The sequence below is a fragment of the Salmo trutta genome, chromosome 33, assembly GCF_901001165.1.
Source record: "Salmo trutta chromosome 33, fSalTru1.1, whole genome shotgun sequence".
Lineage (NCBI taxonomy): Eukaryota > Metazoa > Chordata > Actinopteri > Salmoniformes > Salmonidae > Salmo > Salmo trutta.
In genome coordinates, this window is record NC_042989.1 from 10,657,768 (window position 1) to 10,683,321 (window position 25,554).

At 41.9% G+C, this 25,554-nt stretch overlaps 1 protein-coding gene across 1 annotated transcript; it reads right to left on the reverse strand.

Moving 5' to 3' along the window:
- Positions 1–689: 689 nt before the first annotated feature.
- On the reverse strand, positions 690–24,931 carry ehd4 (EH-domain containing 4). The gene is made up of 7 exons (XM_029729767.1): positions 24,714–24,931; positions 24,102–24,587; positions 18,884–19,060; positions 12,717–12,814; positions 4,348–4,760; positions 3,225–3,389; positions 690–2,158 (listed from the first exon to the last, which is right to left on the reverse strand). The coding sequence occupies exons 2-7, from the start codon at positions 24,329–24,331 to the stop codon at positions 1,601–1,603; spliced, it is 1,641 nt and encodes a 546-aa protein (XP_029585627.1). The 5' UTR covers positions 24,332–24,587; positions 24,714–24,931; the 3' UTR covers positions 690–1,600.
- Positions 24,932–25,554: the final 623 nt, after the last annotated feature.

Consider the following 25,554-nt stretch of genomic DNA (forward strand, 5'->3'; position numbering starts at 1 on the left):
AAAATAAATCATTAGAATTAGTAAATCACTAGAATGCGCAACATATTTTTACAACAAAAGCAAACAGAGCCTCCACCTCCCAAGAGAGGAAATTATACAATATCTCTGTCTACAGTTTTTTTTCACTGTAGACTCAATGTTGACAGGCAGGAATTTACACTCAAGCACATCTCCCAAGAGCCACAGACAGTGTTGTATGCATGAGATCTTAGGTTTACTATTTTGCACTGCTCCGCAAACTATGTTCTGAAAACATGAATCCTGCCTCAGGACAGGTCTGTTTTGTGTGGTGTACAATGAACACATAGGTTAGTGGCTGAATAATGCAGAAATCTCTGATCATAAATACCTGGATAAAGTGAAATAAAACATGATTTGCATAGAAGTTTTAAAGGGACAGCGCAACATTTTTTCTACTTACAGAAAGAAGGAAGCTGAAGGTAGCGAGCAAGCTGTTCCTGTAGACTTCCAGGCATAGCACTAACACTAGTTAGCAATGGCTCCAGAAACTACCTTCAACTTCCTTCAAACTGCACACAGAGACATACAAATTGTATCCATAAGTTCATCGGACTCTGGGTAAGTAGAAAATAAGGGCTTAAATTGCCTAAATGTCAGACTATCGCTTTAAGGCTGAAGAGATGAACATGCCTATCACTTACACTATTCAAATAACTACGTTACAAAAACACATTTTAACTTTTTATTACATTTAAAATGTTTGAGTTTCTCTATATGCCGTCTACAAGCTGGCCAGGTAAGAAGACAGTGCACCATTTTTAACTTAACTATACAGACAAGAACTTATAGGAAAGGCACAATCATAAGCTTGTTGTGAGTATCAATGATGTGTCCTCAAGGAATCCACTCCTGTCATCAGCACACAAACATGGGACAAAATGTATTTTGTTACCCAAACTTTTTATTTTGCTGCAAAAAGATCGCCACTGCCTCAATGCTTGATTTTTCAAAACCAGACTGTGCTCTCTGAAAATAGAAATCTCTTTCCGGTAGGTAAAATGGCCAAGCCACTTAAAACATGAGGAGATGCACTCTAACCTTTGTTCAGTCTATCACATCAACCTCTCCATGTGAAAACTTCCTCTGTATCTCACCCAGACAGCTTCCCAGGATGTATTTGTTTAAGAAAACAATTCCGCATATTTTCTTCCTCTACATTCTGACTACAGACTAAACATACTTAAGGCAATTGTGAAATTGTGTGGCAGAATGGTACTGTAGGCACTGTATGGTAAGCACTGTTCCTGGATACTGATACAACTAACCTTCACTAATGTTAACTCAAGTGCAGTGTCAATCTTTGAAATAAATCCTTCATTGATGAAAATAAAAGCTTTGGGTCAAAAAAATACCTTTTTAATTCCAACTTTAGTAAGGTCACTGCTTGTTTTTGAGTCATATTTTTCCCCGCTTTGTTTCCTGTTAAGACTGGCTCACTGCCTATTTCCCAATATTCACACTAGCACACTACTTAGTATGCATGGCCAAAACATCACGTCATATTACATAATGCATGAGTTTGGGCATTGGGACACAACAGAGTTGGAGTGTCCTCCACTGCTGTTTCTTTGGCTCGTCCTTAGTCCGCGTCGTGGTTGTAGAGGATGTCAGCGACCTCGTTCTTCCTGTGAGCGGGAGGCACCAGGTGCTGAGGTAGCTCAGTGGGCAGCTCGTACCCCTCCAGCTTCACCTTGATCAGGTGCTGTGCCAGGGCAAACTCCTCGTCATCCAGCATGCCGTCTTTATCACAGTCCGCCAGCTTCCAGATCTTCCCCAGGACTGTGTTGGGCAGACGGGAGCTCATCATCTCCTTCTTGGCGTTGACTCCACTAATTTTCCCGTTGATGGGATTCAAGGAGTAGAAGATCTCGTCGTACTTGTGCTTGTCATGGCTCACGATCCAGTCGTCACAGTCAGACCCGGCGCTGATGCCCTCTCCGTAGCCCTGGCCGAAGGGCCCATCCTGGGAGCCCTCAAAGGCCCCGCCGCTCACCATGGCTGGTGGCGCCTTGCTCTCCTCGTCGCGGATCATGGTCATCAGGCCGGAGATCTTGTTGGCCAGCATCTTGTCCACAGACTCGATCAGCTTCATCTTCAGGGAGGGGAACTTGCTGAAGTCATAGTGCTGGAGCTGCTCCTGTAAAAACAAAAAGACACAAAGAACGTTCAGAGATCAATGTAATTTGTTGCGGCACAAAATCACACATTACAGGCTTCCTACACACAACCAATAAGTAGGGTGCAGGTAAGATCTTAAACCATACAAAGACTCTTGGCAATAGATATATTGACCCAGAGAGACTTGGGCAAAAGATCTGATCGGTCAAAACACCAATTATTGGAAAATTATGGGGAATTTGGCTGCCTATGTCTAATGGACCCTAAAATCATATCAGGGTTAAGATTACGGTGGGATGACCAAAGGGTATGTTACGGTTACATTTCATTGTTTGACTGTTTCTGATTGACAGGTCTCTGAGGTGCTGTGTAGAACATTTTGTTAAGTAAATCTCCCATGACTAAAATGCAGAGGAATTTGAGACTATGGCGGGTGGTCCCTCTCCTCAACACACAATAACAGGACCGGGCATAACACTGCTCCTCTGGGACCCATACATACCAGAACATGCTCAATGTGGAGCATTCTCTCTAGACAATGTCTCATAACCAGCTGCAATGCTCTCACGTCCAAGTGTTGTGATGATTCTCTAGGTTCAACGAGTTGAGCTACTCCCTTCCAAAGGCAGGCTCAGTCTACCTCTAAGGCCTAGCTCTCTCTCTTCTGTGTAGCTGACAGAAAACAGCTGCGTTCACAAAGAGCTGGGGAGGTGCTAGGGGTGTGGCCGTCTCTCGCTTTCAACTGGACGGCAATGATGACATTCTGATTCATTGTTGATGATCTGCCCCTTTACTTGAATCGACACGTACGGTCTCACAACTCCCTTGAGGTGTTCAAGATAACTAAACTGATTATGGGTAAATATTTGACAATACTCTGCATTTTCAGATGAGCCATTGAGTTGCACCTAGATGATAACCTATGATGCGTCCCAAATGGCACGCTATTCCCTTCATAGTGCACTACTTTTGACTAGGGCACAGATAGCGCTGGTCAAAAGTAGTGCACTATATAGGAAATAAGGTGCCAGTTGGGACACAGCCACATTCATGATCCTCAGGAGCCATGGTATAACCCAGCTGACCTGCATCTTGACGACGTTGGGGAAGTCTCCAGCGGATATGTGGTGCTCTCTCTGCAGTATGGTGTAGATCTCAGGAAGTCGCATGATCAGTTCCTCCTTCTTCTTCTCCTTCCCAAACAACGACGGCATCTCTTTCTTCAGGTAGCTGATGATGTAAGCATGCACCTATGAGAGAGAGAGAGAGAGGTAAAGTATTAGTAGGTTTTAGCATGAACCACTTGTCTTTTGAATTCATTTGCAGATTTCAGCTTTCCACATATTCAAATAAGGTCCTATTACACTGTAGGTATGGGGTCATGCTGCTGTCGAGCAAACTTGGTCTACATCTGTGTGGTTCCCTTCCTCCATGCTTGATATTTTCATCTGATTTCATAATGAGACTTGCACAGTATGTGTGAACTGAAATTGTATGAGGGGAAATGACAAGGTGGGTTAAAAATAGAACACATCAGAAAGAAGCTGATTGCATTCATTCAGCAGGGTCCTTCAACCTCTCCAAGCATTGTTGGACTAGCAGGGTTATCAATGTGTTCGCAAGTGCGACTCCACCTTTTAAGATGTCCTTGCCAGGGGAACATTCACACCAGTGTTTACACTAACATGTCCTCAATAAAGGGAAGGAAGTTCGCTCCAGGGGACAAGGTAAGGTTTTGCCTTTAGTTCCCATATGATGTTTATTCCTCTTGGAAGCAGACAGGCATTGTGGGATGGACAAACAGATGGACAAAGACAGACAAGGTTGGCGTAAACATGGCAGACAGACTGGCAGGGACAGGGTGGGAGAGGTTGAGAGGGTGTGTAAGCAGGGTCTTAGTTTTTGGTTATGACGTCATACATTCCCCACTGACCAGGGAAAGGGGCAACCGAAAATGACAGGGCCAACCTGGGGGTAGAGTGCTTTACTACATCACATGGTCTCACACACTCTCAGCATAGAAGGAAGGAATACAGAGAGCTGCCGGATTCCTGTTTTTGTTTGTTTGTTTATTTAGATCCTTGTTAGCTTTTGCAGAAGCAGCTGATTAGGCAGGGCAGAAAGCACAGGATTTGGCAGGGCAGAAAGCACAGGATTTGGCAGGGCAGAGTGGGGAGAAGAGTAAGCGTTACCGTAGCAGCTTATTACCTTAGCAAGTCGAGCCCGTTTGATGAGGTCATTGAGTTTGCGTAAGGCAGCATTCCGAGGCAGGCCCTGAATGTCCTTGAAGAGGTCTTGCGTCTCTGCCTCAAAGAGCCTACGGTTTTCTGTGTTCCGCAGGGGTTTGGACCAGAACGAGCCCAGGTAGACCCTCACCACCTCGGGTGTGTTGATCACCTTCCCCAGGGACCACATCAGAGCTCCGTAGACCCTCATCAGCTGCTGGCTGTCCACCTGGTCAGCCTTGTTCAGCACCACGCGGATCTTGTCGTCCTGGCCACGGAAGGCCTTGATGGCCTCAGAGAACTCGTCTGATATGTCCAGTTTGTGGGCGTCAAAGAGGAGGATGATGCGGTCCACCCGCTCCCCGAACCATCGCAGCACCTCTGAGAAATCATAGCCTGTTGAGTGAAAAAAAATGATTAAAAAAAAAAATACAATCATGACGCTCAGCCAACATTGAAGAAGTATCACTCTCGATAAACATCAATCATAACTGATATAGCTGTACTGCTATTGTTTATAGTCTTTTGTCTGCAGAACACCTGATTTACAATCTATTGCAATGTGACGATTTCCTGCACTTGAAAACATAGATGGAACAAACAAATAATCAAACACAAATCCAACACCTAGTCCGATTTGTATACATCCTCTAACTAAGATCTCTACAGTGGCCCAAGGGTGAAAGCACCATCTTAAAAGGAATAGTGCGAGATTTTGTCAATTAAGCTCTTTTTCTACTTCTATGAGTCAGATGAACTCATAGATACCAATTGTATGTCTCCGCTACCATGCGAGCTGTTCCGGTAGACTTCCAGTCATTGGGCTAAATGCTAGTTAGCATTTGCTCGCGAAACTACCTTCAACTTCTTTCATACCGGACACTGAGCCATACAAATAGTATCCACGAGTTAATCTGACTGGGTAAGTAGAAAAAGAGCGCACCATCTCTTGAAAGTCACCACTAATGTTTATACAACAGCCAACAGCCAACCAGTGACTACACTCTGGGCCTCCTGAAATAGGATGAGGGTTGACATATGAATGACAGATATATCCTTTATGTTTCTGTAGACAAAATACACCCTATCGAGGTTCAAACACTAGCCTACAGGTACAGCTAAAAAAAAAATGTGCAGGTGGCAGCTGTGGCACTCCTTTCCTAAATGAACCATGTCAGGTTGTAATGAAAACAGGTCCACAAAGACAGACACCTAGATCGTCTGGTAGATTTCAGGAGGCGTATCATGTGTTGGCCCATTGACAAGTATTGTAGACGGTCGCCAGTAAAAAAAAAAAAAAAAGTGTGCATACATGCATGTGCAAAGGACATTACAATCAAATGATTGCCTGGAAGACGAGGCATATTGTGATTTTCTTGAATGAGCAATAATCCTCTGAAATAATTGTGCTTCAATTTCAAAAGGAAAATGTAAAGTTGCCTTCGAGCAGCAATCGATTTCCCTTTAATGGTGTGTTGCTAACACAAACAAATGGCAGGGATTACAAGGCTATAAAAAAATGAGAGCAGCCTAAAAAATGGCCAAGCCATTTAGGAGGAGTTCTGAGAGAGGATAGTGTGAGAATTGTCAATGCTGTAATGATGTGAGAGAGAGTACTCCGAGGACGTCGGTATAGACAGACACTCATGAAACAAACTTAATCTGTATGACTAATTTGAATCAATTGGAACTTGGAAATATATCAATAGCACTTCTTATTCTGATAACTACTCCGAGTTCACCAAGTCCAGTAATCATGAATGACTTCATTTGGCCATGATGTTTTTGTCATATTCAAAAACGCCCACTCATTTTGAGGAGTGGGCCTTTAAAAATGTACAATATAATTCAACATGAAAACTACCGATGTCGTGATGCAATGATGAGTCATTGAAAGAATGTTTAAATGGCTAGAGCTTGAGGAATGCAACCTCAGCTGTACACAGAGAGCAACCAACAACAGATGTAGAAGAACGCCCATATCTCCATGGTATTTGTCCCAAATGGCACCCTGTTTGCTACATAGTGCACTACTATTGACCAGAGCACTATGGGCCCTGGTCAAAAGTAGTGTACAACATACAGTAGAAGTCAGAAGATAACATACACCTTAGCCAAATGCATTTAAACTCAGTTTTTCACAATTCCAAACATTTAATCCTAGTAAAAATTCCCTGTCTTAGGTCAGTTAGGATCAACACTTTATTTTAAGAATGTAAAATGTCAGAATAATAGTAGAGAATGATTTATTTCAGCTTTTTTTTCTTTCATCACATTCCCAGAAGTTTACATACACTCAATTAGTATTTGGTAGCATTGCCTTTAAATTGTTTAACTTGGGTCAAACGTTTTGGGTAGCCTTCCACAAGCTTCCCACAATAAGTTGGGTGAATTTTGGCCCACTCCTCCTGACAGAGCTAGTGTAACTGAGTCAGGTTTGTAGGCCTCCTTGCTCACACACACTTTTTCAGTTCTGCCCACAAGTTTTCTATAGGATTGAGGTCAGGGCTTTGTGATGGCCACTCCAATACCTTGACTTTGTTGTCCTTAAGCCATTTTGCCACAACTTTGGAAGTAAGCTTGGAGTCATTGTCCATTTGGAAGACCCATTTGCTACCAAGCTTTAACTTCCGGACTGATATCTAAAACAGGGTTGAGGTTACTATCGTTCCTTCAAGACAGAGGAAACTGGAGCTGGGCTGCTAATACCTGACACTTTCAGCTCCTCTATAAGTGTCACGTTTCTTTGCCATCAGCATTGTGTCAATGTGATGTTTCTACCTGCTACACAAACTGCATAGTTTTGAGAGCGGAGAGGAGCAGACTCTTGCAAGTACTCATTAAATAGTGGTTTTACTAAATGATCCTCTAGTTACACAAGTTGCTTTTGTTTACATTGTGAACCTAGATAGTCAATGTAGCTAGCTCGCGTCTTGACTTCAAAAATAACTAGTGATGTATAGTCGAGGACATGTGCTATTTCCTCTATAAACAAATTTACAACAGACTTTCAGCATGCTTATTGAGAAGGGTACTCAACATGTACTACACTGACACAAATGACGGATGATTGGTTGAAATAAATTGATAATAAGTTGTGAGAATATAGCAGTATTGCTATATTTCAGTGCAGCCTTTGATTTTATTGACCATAACCGGATGTTGATAAAACATTTATGGCTTTTCAACCTCAGACTGCCATATTGTGGATTCAGAGCTATCTAAAAGAACTCAAAAGGGTTTTCTTTAATGGAAGCCTCTAATGTCAAACATGTAGGGTGTGGTGTACTGCAGGGCAGCTCTCTAGGCCTTCTATTTATTTTTTACCAATGACATGCCACTGGCTTTAAACAAAGCCTTTGTGTCCATGTATATATTTCAATCGCAGCATACGTGTCAGCAACCACAGCTAATGAAGTCACTGAAACCCTTAACAAAGAGTTGCAGTCTGTTTTGGAATGGATGGCCAGTAATAAACTGGTCCTGAACATCTCTAAAACTAAGAGCATTGTATTTGGTACAAATCATTCCCTAAGCTGAATCTGGTAATGAATGGTGTTGCTGCTAAACAAGTTGAGACTAAATGACTTTGTTTACAATCTAGGGTAACACCATCACAGTAAAAACACAGATTCAAAGGTTGTAAAGATGGGGAGAAGTCTGTCCATAGTAAAGAGATGCTCTTCTTTTTTGACACCACACTCCAAAAAGAAAGTCCTGTGGGCTCTAGTTTGTCTTATCTTGATTATTGTCCAGTCATGTGGTCAAGTGCTGCAAAGAAATAACTATTTAAGCTGCAGCTGGCCCAGAATTGTAATCAAACGGCTGATATAAATACTATGCATGCCAGTCTCTCTTGGCTAAGAGTTGAGGAGAGACTGACTGCATTACTTCTTTTATAAGGAACAATGTTTTGAAAATTCTAAATCGCTTGCCTAGTAAACTTACACACACACACACACACACACACACACACACACACACGAATCCCCAAGCTGACAAGGTCAAATTCTGTCATTCTGCCCCTGAACAAGGCAGTTAACCCACTGTTCCTAGGCCGTCATTGACAATAGGAATTGGTTCTTAACTGCTTGCCAAGATAAATAAAGGTAAAAAAAGAAAAAAAGAACATCAAACCTGCTTTAAAAAAAACAGAAAAAGCAACTAGGGCTGACCCCATTTAGCCCACTGGTCGATTGTTTGGACGACCAACATTTCTTTAGTCAAGCAGTCACACACATGGTTAAAACAATGGTGCAAAACTAATAAATCTAATATTAAAACAAAATGTGCTTTCTTTCATGTTGATATGGTCGCTGTCCACGGATCTGAAACAATCTTCAGTGTGCCATAGAATTGGTGCCTTTCCCTATGTTGCTATGTGCATAATAGCAAAGTTAACCAGCATATTGGGATTGAGAACAATGCGACGGAGGCAGCTGCAGCAGAGACAAGGAAACAGCCCTTGCCTTAGCCTAATTGTCTGAGAAAATTGAGGTGAGAGGAAACCAACTTAATTACAGTTGAAGTCGGAAGTTTACATACACCTTAGCCCAATACATTTAAACTCACAATTCCTGACATTCAACACTAGTAAAAATTCCCTGTTTTAGGTCAGTTAGGATCAACACTTTATTTTAAGAATGTGAAATGTCAGAATAATAGTAGAGAGTGATTTATTTCAGCTTTTATTTCTTTCATCACATTCCCAGTGGGTCAGAAGTTTACATACACTCAATTAGTATTTGGTAGCATTGCCTTTAAGTTGTTTAACTTGGGTCAAACGTTTTGGGTAGCCTTCCACAAGCTTTCCACAATAAGTTGGGGGAATTTTGGCCCATTCCTCCTGACAGAGCTGGTGTAACTGAGTCAGGTTTGTAAGGCCTCCTTGCTCGCACACGCTTTTCAGTTCTGCCCACACATTTTATATAGGATTGAGGTCAGGGCTTTGTGATGGCCACTCCAATACCTTGACTTTGTTGTCCTTAAGCCATTTGGCCAGAATTTTGGAAGTATGCTTGGGGTCATTGTCCATTTGGAAGACCCATTTGCAACCAAGCTTTAACTTCCTGACTGATGTCTTGAGATGTTGCTTCAATATATCCACATAATTTTCTTTCCTCATGATGCCATCTATTTTGTGAAGTGCACCAGTCCCTCCTGCAGCAAAGGACCCCCACAACATGATGATGCTGCCACCCCCGTGCTTCACGGTTGGGATGGTGTTTTTCGGCTTGCAAGCCTTTATCTTCCAAACATAACGATGGTCATTATGGCCAAACGGTTCTATTTTTGTTTCATCAGACCAAAGGACATTTCTCCAAAAAGTACAATCTTTGTCCCCATGTGCAGTTTCAAACCGTAGCATGGCTTTTTTATGGCGGTTTTGGAGCAGTGGCTTCTTCCTTGCTGAGCGGCCTTTCAGGTTATGTCGATATAGGACTCGTTTTACTGTGGATATAGATACTTATGTACCTGTTTCCTCCAGCATCTTCACAAGGTCCTTTGCTGTTGTTCTGGGATTGATTTGCACTTTTCGCACCAAAGTACATTCATTTCTAGGAGACAGAATGCGTCTCCTTCCTGAGCGGTATGACGGCTGCGTGGTCCCATGGTGTTTATACTTGCGTACTATTGTTTGTACAGATGAAGGCAGGCCTTGAAATACATCCACCAATTGACTCTTATAGTGCCTATAAGAACATCCAATAGTCAAAGGAATATGAAATACAAAATGGTATAGAGAGAAATAGTCCTATAATAAATAGTCCTATAATAACTACAAACTAAAACTTCTTAACTGGGAATATTGAAGACTCATGTTAAGGAACCACCAGCTTTCATATGTTCTCATGTTCTGAGCAAGGAACTTAAATGTTAGGTTTTTTTACATGGCACATATTGCACTTTTAGTTTCTTCTCCAACACTGTTTTTGCATTATTTAAACCAAATTGAACATGTTTCATTATTTATTGGAGACTAAATAGATTTTTATTTATGTATTATATTAAGTTAAAATAAGTGTTAATTTAGTATTGTTGTAATTGTCATTATTACAAATATATATAAAAATCGGCATCGGATTTTTTTGGTCCTCCAATAAATCGGTATCGACGTTGAAAAATCATAAATCGGTCGACCTCTAATCTATTCTATGAGAACATTTCTGAATGGTACTCTGAAATATCCATTTTAACTACCAAATACTTTGATCTTCGGGGAAACGCAACTAGAGAGAATCTGATGAACGCTCCAGCAGATGGACCGGATTCCAACAGAGAAGACAACAATGACATTTGGGCGTAAATATATACTTGCAATTATTCTCGAATGAGCAGCCATTCATGTGCGAAGGATTAGCATTTCAATGTATATAATTATCGACTGTGTGTAATGAATCCATTTGTCTTTCTCGCTCTCTCTCAGTCCCACCCCTTTCCCTTTGTCCACCAAGCCGTCATATCGGCTTAGCCCACTAGGGACTCTTTCCTATCATTGTTAGTAACCAATATCTACGGTTTGCTTATGTATTTCTGTGATTTATTTATTGACTAACTAACTAAACATTAAGACAATTGGTGTATGGATGATTCATAGTAGAGGCTGGGTTTGTGCAGATAACCAACAATTTACGACATTCAGATGAGACTGATGAAGGTAATAATAACAATAATTCATTAATAGAAGACTAATTGATCAGATATTAAAATACCTGAAGAGTTATATTCGGAAAATTATACCTTTGTAATCTGAACATTTTCCGTGGTGCCCCGACATCCTAGTTAATTCAATTTACATGATTTAGTTTAATAACAGAATAATAGAGAATTTATTTGATAAAATAACAGTCTTCACATTTAATGATACTATGATACTCAACAACCGCATCCATTTTGTTTTAACCAATTTATTGATGTGATTATGATAGGCCATAGGGCAGGACTATTGGTCACATGCATGCGATGCTTACATGTTTCACATAAAGAGAGCAAGGGTTGAGGAAATAGGGAATGTCTTTCTTAAACAAAGTGATTTCGGTAACAGAACTTTTCAGTCACAAACAAGAAAGATACTAAAATGGCTGTAATTATGTTACAGCTTCAGCACGGACAGTGTGATAAAAACTTGCTGTGCTGTGGTGCCTTTTCACCGCAGCAGGGAGGAGAGCCACAACTTGCGCCAGTCACACAGGCACTCGCTGTCATTTCTTTTAACACAGTGTGACCATCGGGCTCTTTTGAGTAATTTACATGTCTTAATTATTTAAAACAGTGTGCTTAAAGCATCACACAAGCTCAGTGGATATGCAGTTGATTTTATTTTGTCTATATATGGAAAAATAAGTAAAAACATTTCCACCAATCGATTGGTTGAAACAGGACGAATCTAAGTCGACCAAGATTTAATTTAGTCGGGGACAGCCCTAAAAGCAACACCTCACAGCACAACAGCTCTCCCCTACCTGACCTAGATATTTTGTGTGTCTGTATTAATATGTAGGCTATGTGTGTCATTTTTACATTTATGTACTTCTGTCCTTGAGCTGTTCTTGTCTATTAATGTTCTGTATTGTCATGTTTCCTGTTTTGTGTGGACCCCAGGAAGAGTAGCTGCTGCTTTCGCAACAGCTAATGGATATCCTAATAAAATAAGCAGTCAAAATCAAGTTTTTTTTCACAATTTCAATTCACAAGATAGAACGAATGCAGGCATCAAGAACTGAACCTCTGCGATTCTTGAGCTTGGATGCTGTAATTGGATGCGACGCAACACGAGCGCAACATGGGCAGCAGAGCAACTTTCATTGATTTTTAAAGGAAGCATTCCCTCAACGGCTGATGTCTGACTGCAACGCCAGTTGCCCAATGGTTGCAATGTAGCAGAGTCGTAAGACTTACTTCAGTATGACTTCATATCTCAGGGTCTCCAGTGGAGGCTATTATGGAGAAAACATAACTATGGCACTGGAGGCATTGCATCATGTTGTGATATTATCAGATGTAATATTGGTACAATTAGGACAAACAGCTGGCATAGAGTGACCTATCCGTTGACAACAACTACACAACACACTTAACACAGTTCTGACACTTTAAAATCACACTTGATAGCTACCCATTTACCATTAGTTTATCAAATTAGTGCACTTTAGAATACAAAGCCAGTATGTGAAATATCTGCACCTGTGAAATGTATACAAACAAGCATAGACTTGTTAAATTGATTCATCATAAACAAAATAACTATTATTTCTTAAAGCAAAGTACTACCAAGTTGGGCAGTTTGATTGATACAGGCCTTCCTCTTGTATCAAGCAATGTCACATCTCAGCTCGATAGCTAGCTACTGACCTCGGCTAATGCGTTGCTTCTCTCCAGACAGGATTCCTGGTGTGTCAATAATACTAATACCCCGGAGGACCTGGTTAGGGATCTGGGAACAGATTAACCTACAGGAGAAGAGAAAACACAATGCATGTTACAGACATGAATTGAAGAGCAGCTCCAGAAAAACCCCTGCTAAACTCATGTTGTCAAAACATACTCAGGATGTTTTCTTCCTCTTTTTTAACCCATCTTTTCCCATTTCTAAGCTGGTATGTTTCTGCTTTGGAAGGGCAGTGATTCAGCCATTCAGATCACGTGTGATGGTAACAGAGATAGCATTAGTGATAACTGTAAATCTGGCTTGTTGGCAGATTCAGGCCAACACCAGTGATGTGAAGCCCTGCCTTATCTCAGCTCACTGGTCACCATAGCAACACCCACTCGTAGCACACGCTCCAGCAGGTATATCTCACTGGTCACTCCCAAAGCCAATTCGTCCTTTGGTCGTCTTTCCTTCCAGTTCTCTGCTGCCAATGACTGGAACGAACTGCAAAAATCTCTGAAGCTGGAGACTCATATCTCCCTCACTAGCTTTAAGCACCAGCTGTCAGAGCAGCTCACAGATCACTGCACCTGTACATAGCCCATCTGTAAACAGCACATCCAACTACCTACCTCATCCCCATACTGTATTTATCTTGCTCCTTTGCACCCCAGTATCTCTACTTGTTCAGAAGATGAATGTGCGTCTACCATTCCAGTGTTTAATTGCTATATTGTAATTACTTCGCCACCATGGCCTATTTATTGCCTTAACTTACCTCATTTGCACTCACTGTATATAGACTTTTTGTTTTCTATTGTTCTACTGTATTATTGACTGTATGTTTGTTTATTCCATTTGTAACTCTGTGTTGTTGTATGTGTCGAATTGCTATGCTTCATCTTGGCCAGGTCGCAGTTGCAAATGAGAACTTGTTCTCAACTAGCCTACCCGGTTAAATAAATAAAAAATGTCTATTATTTTTGTCTGGGCACTTGGGCAGGAAGGATTCAACTGCAAAAATAAAAACATGATGTAGGCCTAGTATGCAACCATTACGCCTTCTTAAAAGCTATAAATTCCACTATGTAAAATAACTGAGTTTGGGGGGGGGGGGGGACGACATACTCCAAGTGACATCTTGTGTGACGCACATTAACGTCCACTGGAAACAATGTGCATTGTCAGAAGTTCCTCTGGAAAGGAGGAGATGTCCTCTGTCCTGTCAGGAATGTCTTTGACCTTAACTTGGCCAACTGTCATATAAGTACTTAACCATTTCCCATGGATTACAAATATCTGGAAATAGGAAACATGCTTCAGACAAGTGTCGTTTGGCTAAAATTAAAGCTAAAAGAACCTCTTGACTGAGCCAACAACAGATTTCCAAGATATTGTAGTTGTAGCACACACTAAATGAAAAGTAACAGTCACTTCCCTCTCCTAACTGTTTTCGGAAAAAAATGACAGCTATGCCAAAAGGTCTGGGCTGACAGGAAGAAATGGGACGACAATACCAAAATAAATCGCTAACTTCTGCTTTTTTAGAACATGACTACCACAGGGAGAGAAAAGCCAAATCTTTTTTTGTTTGTTTGCACTGCAGGAACGCAGGATTGGACAAATGTACTCAACAAAACATGTTTAGAATGTGAAAAAAAATTACATTTCAAATATGTTGTTTTCTCGTTGCACAAGAATGACTTATACAGGATGTTATAATGAACAGGGACCCCCATGTCACTAATGTCTGATTTATTAGGACAAAGTGAGAGAGGGAGGTAAACGTAGAGAAGATAATAGATCACGGGGCAGTGGTGTCTGGTTGTAATCAATCCTCATATCAAAGAAAATGTGTTCACCTTGAGTTATCAGCTAGGGGGGCTAGGGGGGCTGTTAGCAATTCCACATATCTCTGCTCAAAGCCTCTCCCAAGGCTCAGCTGCCTATTTATGTAACGGAAAGTTCCACATGCCACAGCATTTCAGTAATAATTGTCACTATGTGGAGTTGCTCTTATACCCATAGATCCTTCAAATGAAAGTAATGTAATTCTATGCTTATACCTGTGTAGTACTTGTTACAATATTGTTGTTACATAGCTTGTAACAGCTTTGTGAAAGCAACTTAAAAAACGGCTGCCCCTAAATCCAGCCTGCGAGACATTTTAAACAAATATTTAAAGACATTTTTATTTTACAATTTATTTTCTCCCCAATTAGTAGTTATAGTCTTGTCACATCGCTGCAACTCCCGTACGGACTCGGGAGAGGCGAAGGTCGAGAGCTGTGCATCCTCTGAAACACGACCCAGCCAAGCCGCACTGCTTCTTGACACAATGTCTGCTTAACCCGGAAGCCAGCTGCACCAATGTGTCGGAGGAAACACCGTACACCTGGCGACCGTGTCAGCATGCATTCGCCCGGCCCGCTCCAGGAGTCGCTAGAGCGCGATGGGACAAGGAAATCTCGGCCAGCCAAACCCTCTACTAACCCGGACGACGCTGGGCCAAATTGTGCGCCGCGTCATGGGTCTCCCAGTCACGGCCAGCTGTGACACAGCCTGGGATCGAACCCAGGTCTGTAGTGAAGCCTCATGCACTGCAATGCAGTGCCTTAGACCGCTGCGCCACTCGGGAGGCCCCCACAAATTGATTTTAACAAACAATTGGTCCCCGAAAAAATGCGTCCCTCCGTTGAATTTCAATATCCCGATGTGGCCCTCGAGCCAAAAAGTTTGCCCACCCCTGAACTAATCTCTTTGAAAAAGGCCTGTCACATCGATATGAGTCAGCAACATATATTTTAGTGTCAAAATTGACTACAAAGTGTAAATAGGAATTTGTCGTCATAAATTCAGCCTCGTCTAAAACTGTGTTTTAAACCTGAATGCGTCACAAGTAAATGAAGGTTGGGTTTAGATTACAATGTCAATAATTCATGCCCCCTTTTGCTAAGCTACACGTACAAAATCACCCCTCCACCCACTTTGCCCCCCTTCATTAAATGGGGCTCCGTTGATTCGTCTCCCCCAACGGGTTCAAAGGATCATGGCCATTGAGACTGAAAAGCCCTATATGGAATGACCATGCCTCTGGCTCGGCAATGCATGCTTCCAGCAGGATGCACAGCCAACTATGGTTTGCATGCCCTGCTGAAGGACCCTACCGTACGGAATACGTGGTTGGAGTTTGTTGGTCCCTAATGGTCACTAGTACAGCTACCCAGCTAGCTGGCTAATGTTAGCCTACCTCAATACAAATCGGATTTGGCTTGAAAACAAGATAACCTTACAGAAGTAGGCAAATAATTAGTAGGAAAACCTTTTGTCATGATTGTGATGTCGCCAGATTGACTTAAGATGCAGTAGCTATAACTTTAGCCAGCTAACTAAGATTGAGGGGACCAGCGTATATTAGCTAGCTAACAGTAATGGCAACAGATATTTGCCTACTTGAGCAATGTCATTCAATTAGTTATTTTTACAGTCAAATAAGCCTACAATGTGCAGCCCATGTCTAGGGCACAAATAAATATTGGATGCAGCTAGGGTGGTACTAGCTAACGCATGTGTTTATTTTATTTTACTAGGCAAGTCAGTTAGAATTTGTTTTTAATTTACAATGACGGCCTACCGGGGAATAGTGGGTTAACTGCCTTGTTCAGGGTCAGAACGACAGATTTTTACCATGTCAGCTCGGGGATTCGATCCAGCAACCTTTCGGTTACTGGCCCAACGCTTTAACCACTACCTGCCGCTCCGTGTGACTACAACAGTGTTCGAACTAGCAGCAACAAACTCAAACCAACCCAGGGCCATAACAAAACATGTCACAGTTGGTTGCATACTGTAACGGCGTCACCGGCCTGAATCCAACTTGGAGCCAGTCAGTCTACATCGGTAAAGCATAGAATTAGCTTCCAAACGAGATCACGTTATTTCTCTAACTATGTGCATAAGTGAGGGATGATCACGATCGTTGACCCTGTTTTTCTGTTAGACAAAGTGCAGTGCCAGACTGATCCCCTGGTTATGAACGGATGCCAGGACCTACCAGAAGGAGCAAAGGTGGGTATATTAACATGTCCAGAAATATGATTGCAATTGTTTAGTGACATCCAAAAATCATTTCATTCACTGTTCACTAACTATTTTTACAGCTTGTCAGGGAAGACCTCAGAATAAATGTGCGTCATGAGACAATTACCCTTGTGACACCTCCTCCATTGTTGCCAAAATCTCCCTCGACTCTTATGAAAAGGACACGCCATCACGAGGCCTCTGATAGTGACCCGAGTTACTGCCCTGATGACAAAGATGGCTCCATTAACAATGACAGGTAAGGTGTGTTGCGAATTGTAGTATAGAAAAATACCTGGCTTAATAAACTAGTAGGCTTATTCCCCAGCCAAGCAGTTATAACTAGTCGTCAATTTGGTCATGAAGTGCACTAGCAAAAAGCTTTGTCCTTTCTTTAGAAGAAAATGCTAATTACCACTTGGCTGTCTATTATATCACCCTGTCACAGGCCTTCCCCGTCAACACCACCTCATAAGATTGCCTGCTGCAGCTGCTTGAGAGATGTCCAGCTTGCAGCCAAACACGCAGCATAGAGAAGACCAGCAAGGAGGCCCTCATCAGCATCATGCAGACATGCTCTCGCTTTGAGCATTCCTATGAATGGAACAGTCAGACACATGTTGGTAAGTATCCGGCCATCAACCTTCACCTGTCAGCGGCAACAGCGTTCACAGGCTCATCATTTGTACAAATACAGAAGGTAACCCACTTTATTATTTTGACACATTTGATAACTCAATTGTGAAACATAATTTATTTAAACTGATATTATTTGTTGTTTATTTTCTACTTTCTAGATCCATATAATGTCTAGGGCATAACTTAAACTGATCACTGTATTCACTATTCCATTTCGCATCATATGATATCCGAAGTGAAATAGAAAGGTGAACACAGCGATCAGGTTGGTTGCATCAGGCTAATCATAACAACCATTGATAATGTAATCGTGTGTGTGTGCAACCAGTATATTTGATGAGGGGCCAGGAGCTGATCTACGCTGCCATGCCCATCAATGTGGAGCTGGCAAAGACCTTACCTCCAGCCACCTCGGCTGCTCACCAACAGTTGTTGATGGGTAGACCAAAATTAAGTAGGTTTAGTCTGACCTGTTCAAACTTCAACATAGTATGTTTGTTTGTCAGATATCACCTATCCTAACTGCCATTGGTATTAGAACAGTGACTATGTGTGTATGTGTTCACAGAAACATGTATGGAGCCAGCACATGGAGACTTGCAAAATGATGTGATGAAGTCCAGACTGACATACAGGCTTGATACTGATGTCTCTGGATGAAGAGACCTGGAACTCGGCATTAAAAGTTTACTAGACAAATTTTACTTGTATTGTTTTGTTTTTATTATTGAATTGAATGGCTTCAGTCAATATGGGGAGGGAGAAACCCTGTGTATTCTGCACCAGGATCAGGGAACTCCTGTTGTATACGGGACACTGCACAGGAAGGTATGACCAACAAATTGTTTGCCAAGTGTACCATTACCACCAGACAAAATGCAGATAGGCACAGTATCTGTATCGGCTGGGAATGACAATGAAAGGTGCACATTGTTAGTTATATTAGCAGAACACTGCTTCTATGGTATTATGTAAAGTTTTGTTTATTCTACATGGACCTGTTACTACATTTAAAATGTAACAAAAACAAGTTTAGAATATCTACATAAAATCAGCAATTGCATTCTTCTCATATTAATCTGTAGGCTACTGACCTATTTAAAGATTCTTCTAGCATCTCACATACATTTGCCTATAGTTATTGAACTCAACCTGCAGGAGGTTTGTTTGTTGTGATTGAATGGTGGGAAACAGCGGAGAGCAAAATTCTGACAATGGGTGTGTCTTGGTGGTGGCAAGGACACACCCAAAAAACACCCACATCAAACCACACCCCCAAACCAACTCACGTTTGGCTTCAGGCATGGCCGCAAGCATTTCTCGAGCAAGCCAAAAAACGAGGCCAAATCAGCGGGTGCAGTTCCCCTTTAATGTAAAGTGTTAGCAGTAATAAACCCCCCCCCCCCCCAAAAAAAACTGTCCACTTTACCTATTGAGGAAGGAGTTACCAAAGGCGTTGAGTTTACGGAAGGGTTTCTTGGGGTCGACCACCAGAGCGTTACCAGGGACAACTCCCTCGTTCTCCCCATACATGACAGCGATGAAGCCATCCGTTGTGGGCTCTGGGCCAATCCGCATGCCCGGGAAGTCCTGCTCCAGCAGGTACCTGGAACAGAACAGAGTAAGAGTAAATCACCACTGTGGACATTTATATTTTGAGATCAGCAAAACGTTACATCAATACAACACAGGACTTGGCATGATGGTTGATGAAGTAATATAACAGCAGTAATGATCATCTGACTCCAACATGATTACAAAGCTCTCTGACTGTTGACTGAAACATCTGCACAAACACCAGGCCAACGTCTAATATTACTAGGCCTTTCTGTTTAGGCAGAACTACTAAAGAATACTTGCATATGCACATTTATGTGAATGCCACATGAGCAAATACCACATACTATACTACACTACTATGGGAGTGCTAGGCCATCTGCCTAAAGTCGAAATCACACAGAGACGCCATCAACGGCATCAAAATTTACGTGCGAGGAAACTGTCAATTCACATACACAGCACAGCGTATGCCAACTTCATTGCCATGAGAATCCATAAGAAAAGAGTTGTATTTGATATGTTCACTATGCACCCCTTGTGAATTATTGTTGTGTGTTCCTTTTAACTCACCTTACATGTACTTATTTTTTTTAGCCCTTTTTTCTCCCCAATTTTGTGATATCCAAATTGGTAGTTACAGTCTTGTCCCATCGTTGCAACTCTCGTACGGACTCGGGAGAGGCAAAGGTCGAGAGCCGTGCGTCCTCCGAAACACGACCCAGCCGAGCCACACTGCTTCTTGACACAATGCCCACTTAACCCGGAAGCCAGCCGCACCAATGTTTTGGAGGAAACACCGTACACCTGGCGACCGTGTCTGCGTGCATGCACCCGGCCCGCCACAGGAGTCGCTAGAGCGCGATGGGACAATGTCATCTTGGCCTGCCAAACCCTCTACTAACCCGGACAACTCTGGGCAAATTGTGCGCCGCCTCATGGGTCTCCCAGTCACGGCCAGCTGTGACACAACCTGGGATTGAACCCAGGTCTGTAGTGACGCCTCAAGCACTGCGATGCAGTGCCTTAGACCGCTGCACCACTCGGGAAGCCCCCGCAAATTGATTTTACCAAACAATTGGTCCCCTAAAAATGCGTCCCTCCATTGAATTTCAAAATCCCGACGTGGCCCTTGAGCCAAAAAAAGTTTGCCCAACCCTGCTCTAAGGCCAAGGGAGAGGAGTGTTGACCGGGTAGGGAGAGTAGGTGTGGAGGCCTGGAGGTCTATAGTTCCAGGGAGTAAGCTATACACTCTCAGGCCCAGGGAGAGGGCAGGCAGGCGGGCAGGGAGTGTACGGCTAGAGGCCTGGAGTCAGAGGTCACTGGGGGACTGCCTGGGCCCCAGGGAGAAGGCCAAGTGAATAGGTGTGTGAGTGACACTGTACTTCAGGGGAGCGGAGCAGGCAATTCATGTAAAATTGTGTGAGATGAAGATGGACAAACAAAAGGTTGTGCTACATATAAGGCTAATCAGTGGATATACTGAAAGTAGTTATAAGTTATAAGGTCATAAGACAAAAGGTGCTATTGAAATGTAAATCTTTTACAAATTCTCATAAAATCTCATGACATACAAATGAGCAAACAAAAGGGTGTGCAATGTCTAGGCCCACTGAGTGTACATTATGAACCTTGTTTGAGGTGTGGGTCACATGACCAGGGCGCTATTGAATTTCAAAAATCACAATAAATAAAATGTAAAATACTGTGAGATGTAAACCGAAAAAAAAAAAAAAAAGTGTGCGCAATGTGCATCTATGCCATCGGGTTAGCTAGAACCAGTTTTTAAAGTTTTAGGAGTAATGCTTAAAGAGCTATTGAAATTTAAAAAATGTGATTTGTCACTATGTTGACAGTCCCTAACAGCTGTTGGTGGACATAAGGAAAACTACAGGTGAATATCCAACCTGAATCTGTCTTTACCTCGGTGAACGTGAGGAGAGTTGTAGCTAGCAAACCCGAGCAGTTTAGAAAGAATTTAGCTATTCTCGTTCGTCTACATAACAGTATTCTCTTGAAATCGGGGTTCCTCGAGTTTCCCAGCCGTAGCCTGCCTAGGCTATATGCCTATGATCAAAATCAACACAGGTAACCTGCAATTGTTTTCAAATATGTAGCCTATTTGACTGATTATATTTGACCTTTATTTAACCAGGTAGGCAAGTTGAGAACAAGTTCTCATTTACAACTGCGACCTGGCCAAGATAAAGCAAAGCAGTTCGACACATACAACAACACAGAGTTACACATGCAGTAAAACAAACATACAGTCAATAATATAGTAGAAAAATAAGTCTATATACAAAGTGAGCAAATGAGGTGAGATAAGGGAGGTAAAGGCAATAAATAGGCCATGGTGGCGAAGTAAATACAATATAGCAATTAAAACACTGGAATGGTAGATTTGACAGTAGATGAGTGTGCAAAGTAGAAATACTGGGGTGCAAAGGAGCAAAATAAATAAATAAATACAGTAGGGGAAGAGGTAGTTGTTTGGGCTATTTATAGATGGGCTATGTACAGGTGTAGTGATCTGTTAGCTGCTCTGACAGCTGGTGCTTAAAGCTGGTGAGGGAAATAAGTGTTTCCAGTTTCAGAGATTTTTGTAGTTCGTTCCAGTCATTGGCAGCAGAGAACTGGAAGGAGAGGTGGCCGAAGGAGGAATTGGCTTTGGGAGTGACAAGTGAGATATACTTGCTGGAACGCGTGCTACGGGTGGGTGCAGCTATGGTGACCAGCGAGCAGAGATAAGGCGGGACTTTACCTAGCAGGGTCTTGTAGATGACCTGGAGCCAGTGGGTTTGGCGACGAGTATGAAGCGAGGCCCAGCCAACGAAAACGTACAGGTCGCAGTGGTGGGTAGTATATGGGGCTTTGGTGACAAAACGGATGGCACTGTGATAGACTGCATCCAATTTGTTGAGTAGGGTGTTGGAGGCTATTTTGTAGGATCGGTAAGATGGTCAGTTTTACGAGGGTATGTTTGGCGGCATGAGTGAAGGATGCTTTGTTGCGAAATAGGAAGCCAATTCTAGATTTAACTTTGGATTGGAGATGTTTTATGTGAGTCTGGAAGGAGAGTTTACAGTCTAACCAGACACTTAGAATATGTGGACAACTACAAATACCTAAATCAGAGCCGTCCAGAGTAGTGATGCTGGACGGGTGGGCAGGTGCGAGCAGCGATCGGTTGAAGAACATGCGTTTAGTTTTACTTGTATTTAAGAGCAGTTGGAGGCCACGGAAGGGGAGTTGTATGGCATTGAAGCTACATCTTTTAAAGATTTTTATTTGAAGCTACATACATTTAAACTACATCTTTAGTCTAGCATAGGGAAGATCATAATTCCTCGAATTCCTTTTCTACAAAACGACCCACGCAATTTATCTGCTTATTTTACCAGCATTGCTCTGCATAGACACCAGAAAAATAGACGTGTTTTCTAATTTGACGCGCTATGAAGCCGTAGATGCTCGCGTCCCATCTGTTCTCTCATTCGCTCCTGTGCATTCCAAATTCAGCGTGTACAAGCGTGTTAAAAAAAAACACTTTTCGTTTGATATGGGCTTAACTGGATGGCACATTTTCAACCCCCAAGACAAGACACTTCAAAGTCTGGCGGAGTGCTTGATATATGCCCCCCAAGACAAAAAAAAAACAGTAACATTGCAGGAAAAACAAAGTTCTGGCCATGCTATAGGTACTCAGCCCTTCCTGTGAGAGGATGACATTGTGTCAAAGGTCTTCAAACAGAGGAACGCCAGCTTGCCTTGGCCACATCCACTCAAAGGAGAAGACATGTCTTTAGGAGGACTGTTACTGGCTTTCTACCCTAGTCTAGTCCCATATCGTTGTGCGCAGTCTTGCCAACTCCTGTGGTCATTGTTCCGCCAAACACATCACGTTCAGCTTGACAATGACCATAGGAGTTGACAAGACAGCACAAACAGTTCTAGGACCAGGCAATGATCAACTCCCCTGATTCATCAATACATTCCTTAGAATTGGGTGGGATTCTGTCTGATGTAACTGAGCGCTGCAAGAATGAAATCAGCTATTGTTTAGGAGCAGTACAAACACCAAGTAATTGTGTAGTCTGCTTAGGATAAGAAACTGTTTTCACTAAAGTAAAATTTTTGCAACTTTTTTTTTTTTTTTTTAACTTGAAGGTCAAGTGATAAAGGGATTTGACTAAATTGAAACCATTTTTCTTCTTGTGTGCACATAATCTGCAATGTGAGATGATACCCCTGGGACAAAAAGGGGTGTGTTGACCTAATTCTCAGTATTGTGCATCTACTTTCAGCAGCTAGCCTACCAGAGGCTCCGTTCCTAAAGATAGTGAAGCTGCATGTCCCATCTTGATGCAGAACATGCCGTTCACAAAGCTACTAAACTGACAGTGTTCGCTCTAGGCCTGATGAGTCAAAAATGATGTGTTCAAAATTGCCATTGAAACTGAGAAGTTGGACTTTTATAATGGTTCTATTCTTTCTCACCTATTGCGGTTGGTTGTTCAGAGACCTGGAGTGCACAAAAGACTTAAGTTTCAATGGTCACCAGACATGTCATTGATATTAATGGCGGAAACTCGAAAGCAACCAATCAAGAACAGGCTGGTGGATTAACTTGTTCTCTCTAAGCAATGTTTTCCAACTCCAGTCCTTGAGTACACCCAACAGCACACATTTAATGTCACTACCTTGTGACATTTAAAAAAAAAACATATCTAAGAAGCAGTTAGTGTGGCACCTCCCTCCCCTGATCTAAGGACAAAGGGAAGTCTAATTCATGTTGTATTGAATGTGAATATGGAATATTGGTAAAAAGAAAAATGTATAAACAAACCATCTATAACCTCAACATTATGTTAGACCATTTTCTAGCACTACACATTAGGTTGTTTCTTCATTTACATTTTGACATAAATTCCCCCCCACACACACATTTTGACAGCTCAACTTGTCAAAGTACTTGCCTAGGGATTATTTATCAACTCAATAATTTGACATGCAGGCCCTGTAGGTAAAATACAGTTGTCACAAAAAAACGAGGCCGCATAACTGTTGCAGATGTCTGGGTGGACTACCTTATGAACGTCGTCTTCCCTGTAGAATACTGTCCAACCAGCAGAACCATTGGCTTGCTCTGAAAATCTGCTGCCTCCAACGCCGGAGAATGGAAATCATGAAAAAGGTACGTTTCTTCCAATGGTAATATTTTTTTGGTGTAAAGTTGTTGAAGACCCTCCGTCACAGTTTGGTACATCTCGCCGTCCTTGTTTCTGCCTCCTTGTTCATTATTCACCCAACTAAACATGATGCTGCTGTTCTTCTATGTTCCCAAACCAAGAACTAACGTTTGACTTCCTTATTTTCCACAGCTTTTAAGATTTGCGCAACGATCCACTTTGCACCCGAATATCTCACTTGTTACTTTCAATAAAATATGTTCTTCTTTGGCACCTGCATTCCACGGTTGTTTTCCAACGGATTACTGGTCCCTCACAGTAGCTCCTCTGCGCGGCGCAGTGGTTCAGTGTTGACTCTGCCTTACCTGAACGGCACCGCCCTTCCTGTAAATGACATATGGGCATGACTGAGAATTCAACAGCGAAAATTACTCTAGCATAGGGCTTCACAATCCTGGTCTTGGAGGGTAAAATCATTTCTGTTTCTACCTGGTAGTTCATTTTACTCACCTGGTGTCCCAGGACTGAATTAGTCCCTGATTAGAAGATGAACACCAGAAATGTTTCGGAACTCCCTAAAAAAAAATCACACTTCGATACAGCTTCGACCGGCAGTGACTTTTTGTATCAGGTTAGGAGAGCATTTTCGCTAAACCCTAACCTTATTTAATTACCCTTTCTCCTAACTTGCTACGAACAAAAAGTGGCGTGTTTTGACTGAATCTCATGATCAGGATTTGGCAGCCCTGCTCTACCCTAAGCAGGGAAATGTAGTTTTCCAAGTCTTCAATGCAAACGTGTTGGACAATACAGGAGTTTTATATTGTCAAATTTTTACACACACAATTTAATCGATATTTAGTGACAATGGCAATCAGACCTGGATTAAACAAATACATGTGCATTTCATTATTTGTTATTTAAATACTTATTTTCTGTTTGAGTATTTTCAAATGATGTAGCCTGAATCAACTACTTCCTTTGGATGTATTCTAAAGTATTTTCATTATTTCAAATACCAAATAGACCCCTGTATCCACAAAGCATCTCAGAGTAGGAGTACTGATCGATAAGTTGGTCAATGAGATGCTTTGTGGATATGGGCCCTGGGTTCACATGCATGGGAGTATTTCAATATTTGTATTTGAAAATACACTTGTCTGTGTATATGAGTATTTTCAAATACTTGCCTATACTTTCCAAGTGTATTTCCTAATACATTCCAATAGTTTACTTGTATTTTCAAAGAAAAAATATCAAAATCCTTACTTCCAAATGTCTTCGAAAGTAAAATACTAAATAGTATTTCAACCCAGGTCTGATGAGAATACATGTACTACATACAGTATGT

Excerpts from the sequence above, each read along its gene's own strand:
- ehd4 (XM_029729767.1), bottom strand. The coding sequence starts at position 24,331 with ATGTTTAGTTGGGTGAATAATGAACAAGGAGGCAGAAACAAGGACGGC. Across the intron at positions 4,761-12,716 it reads GAAGCAACGCATTAGCCGAG|GCTATGATTTCTCAGAGGTG; the intron begins GTCAGTAGCTAG and ends TTCACTCAACAG. Across the intron at positions 2,159-3,224 it reads CCAACGTCGTCAAGATGCAG|GAGCAGCTCCAGCACTATGA; the intron begins GTCAGCTGGGTT and ends TTGTTTTTACAG.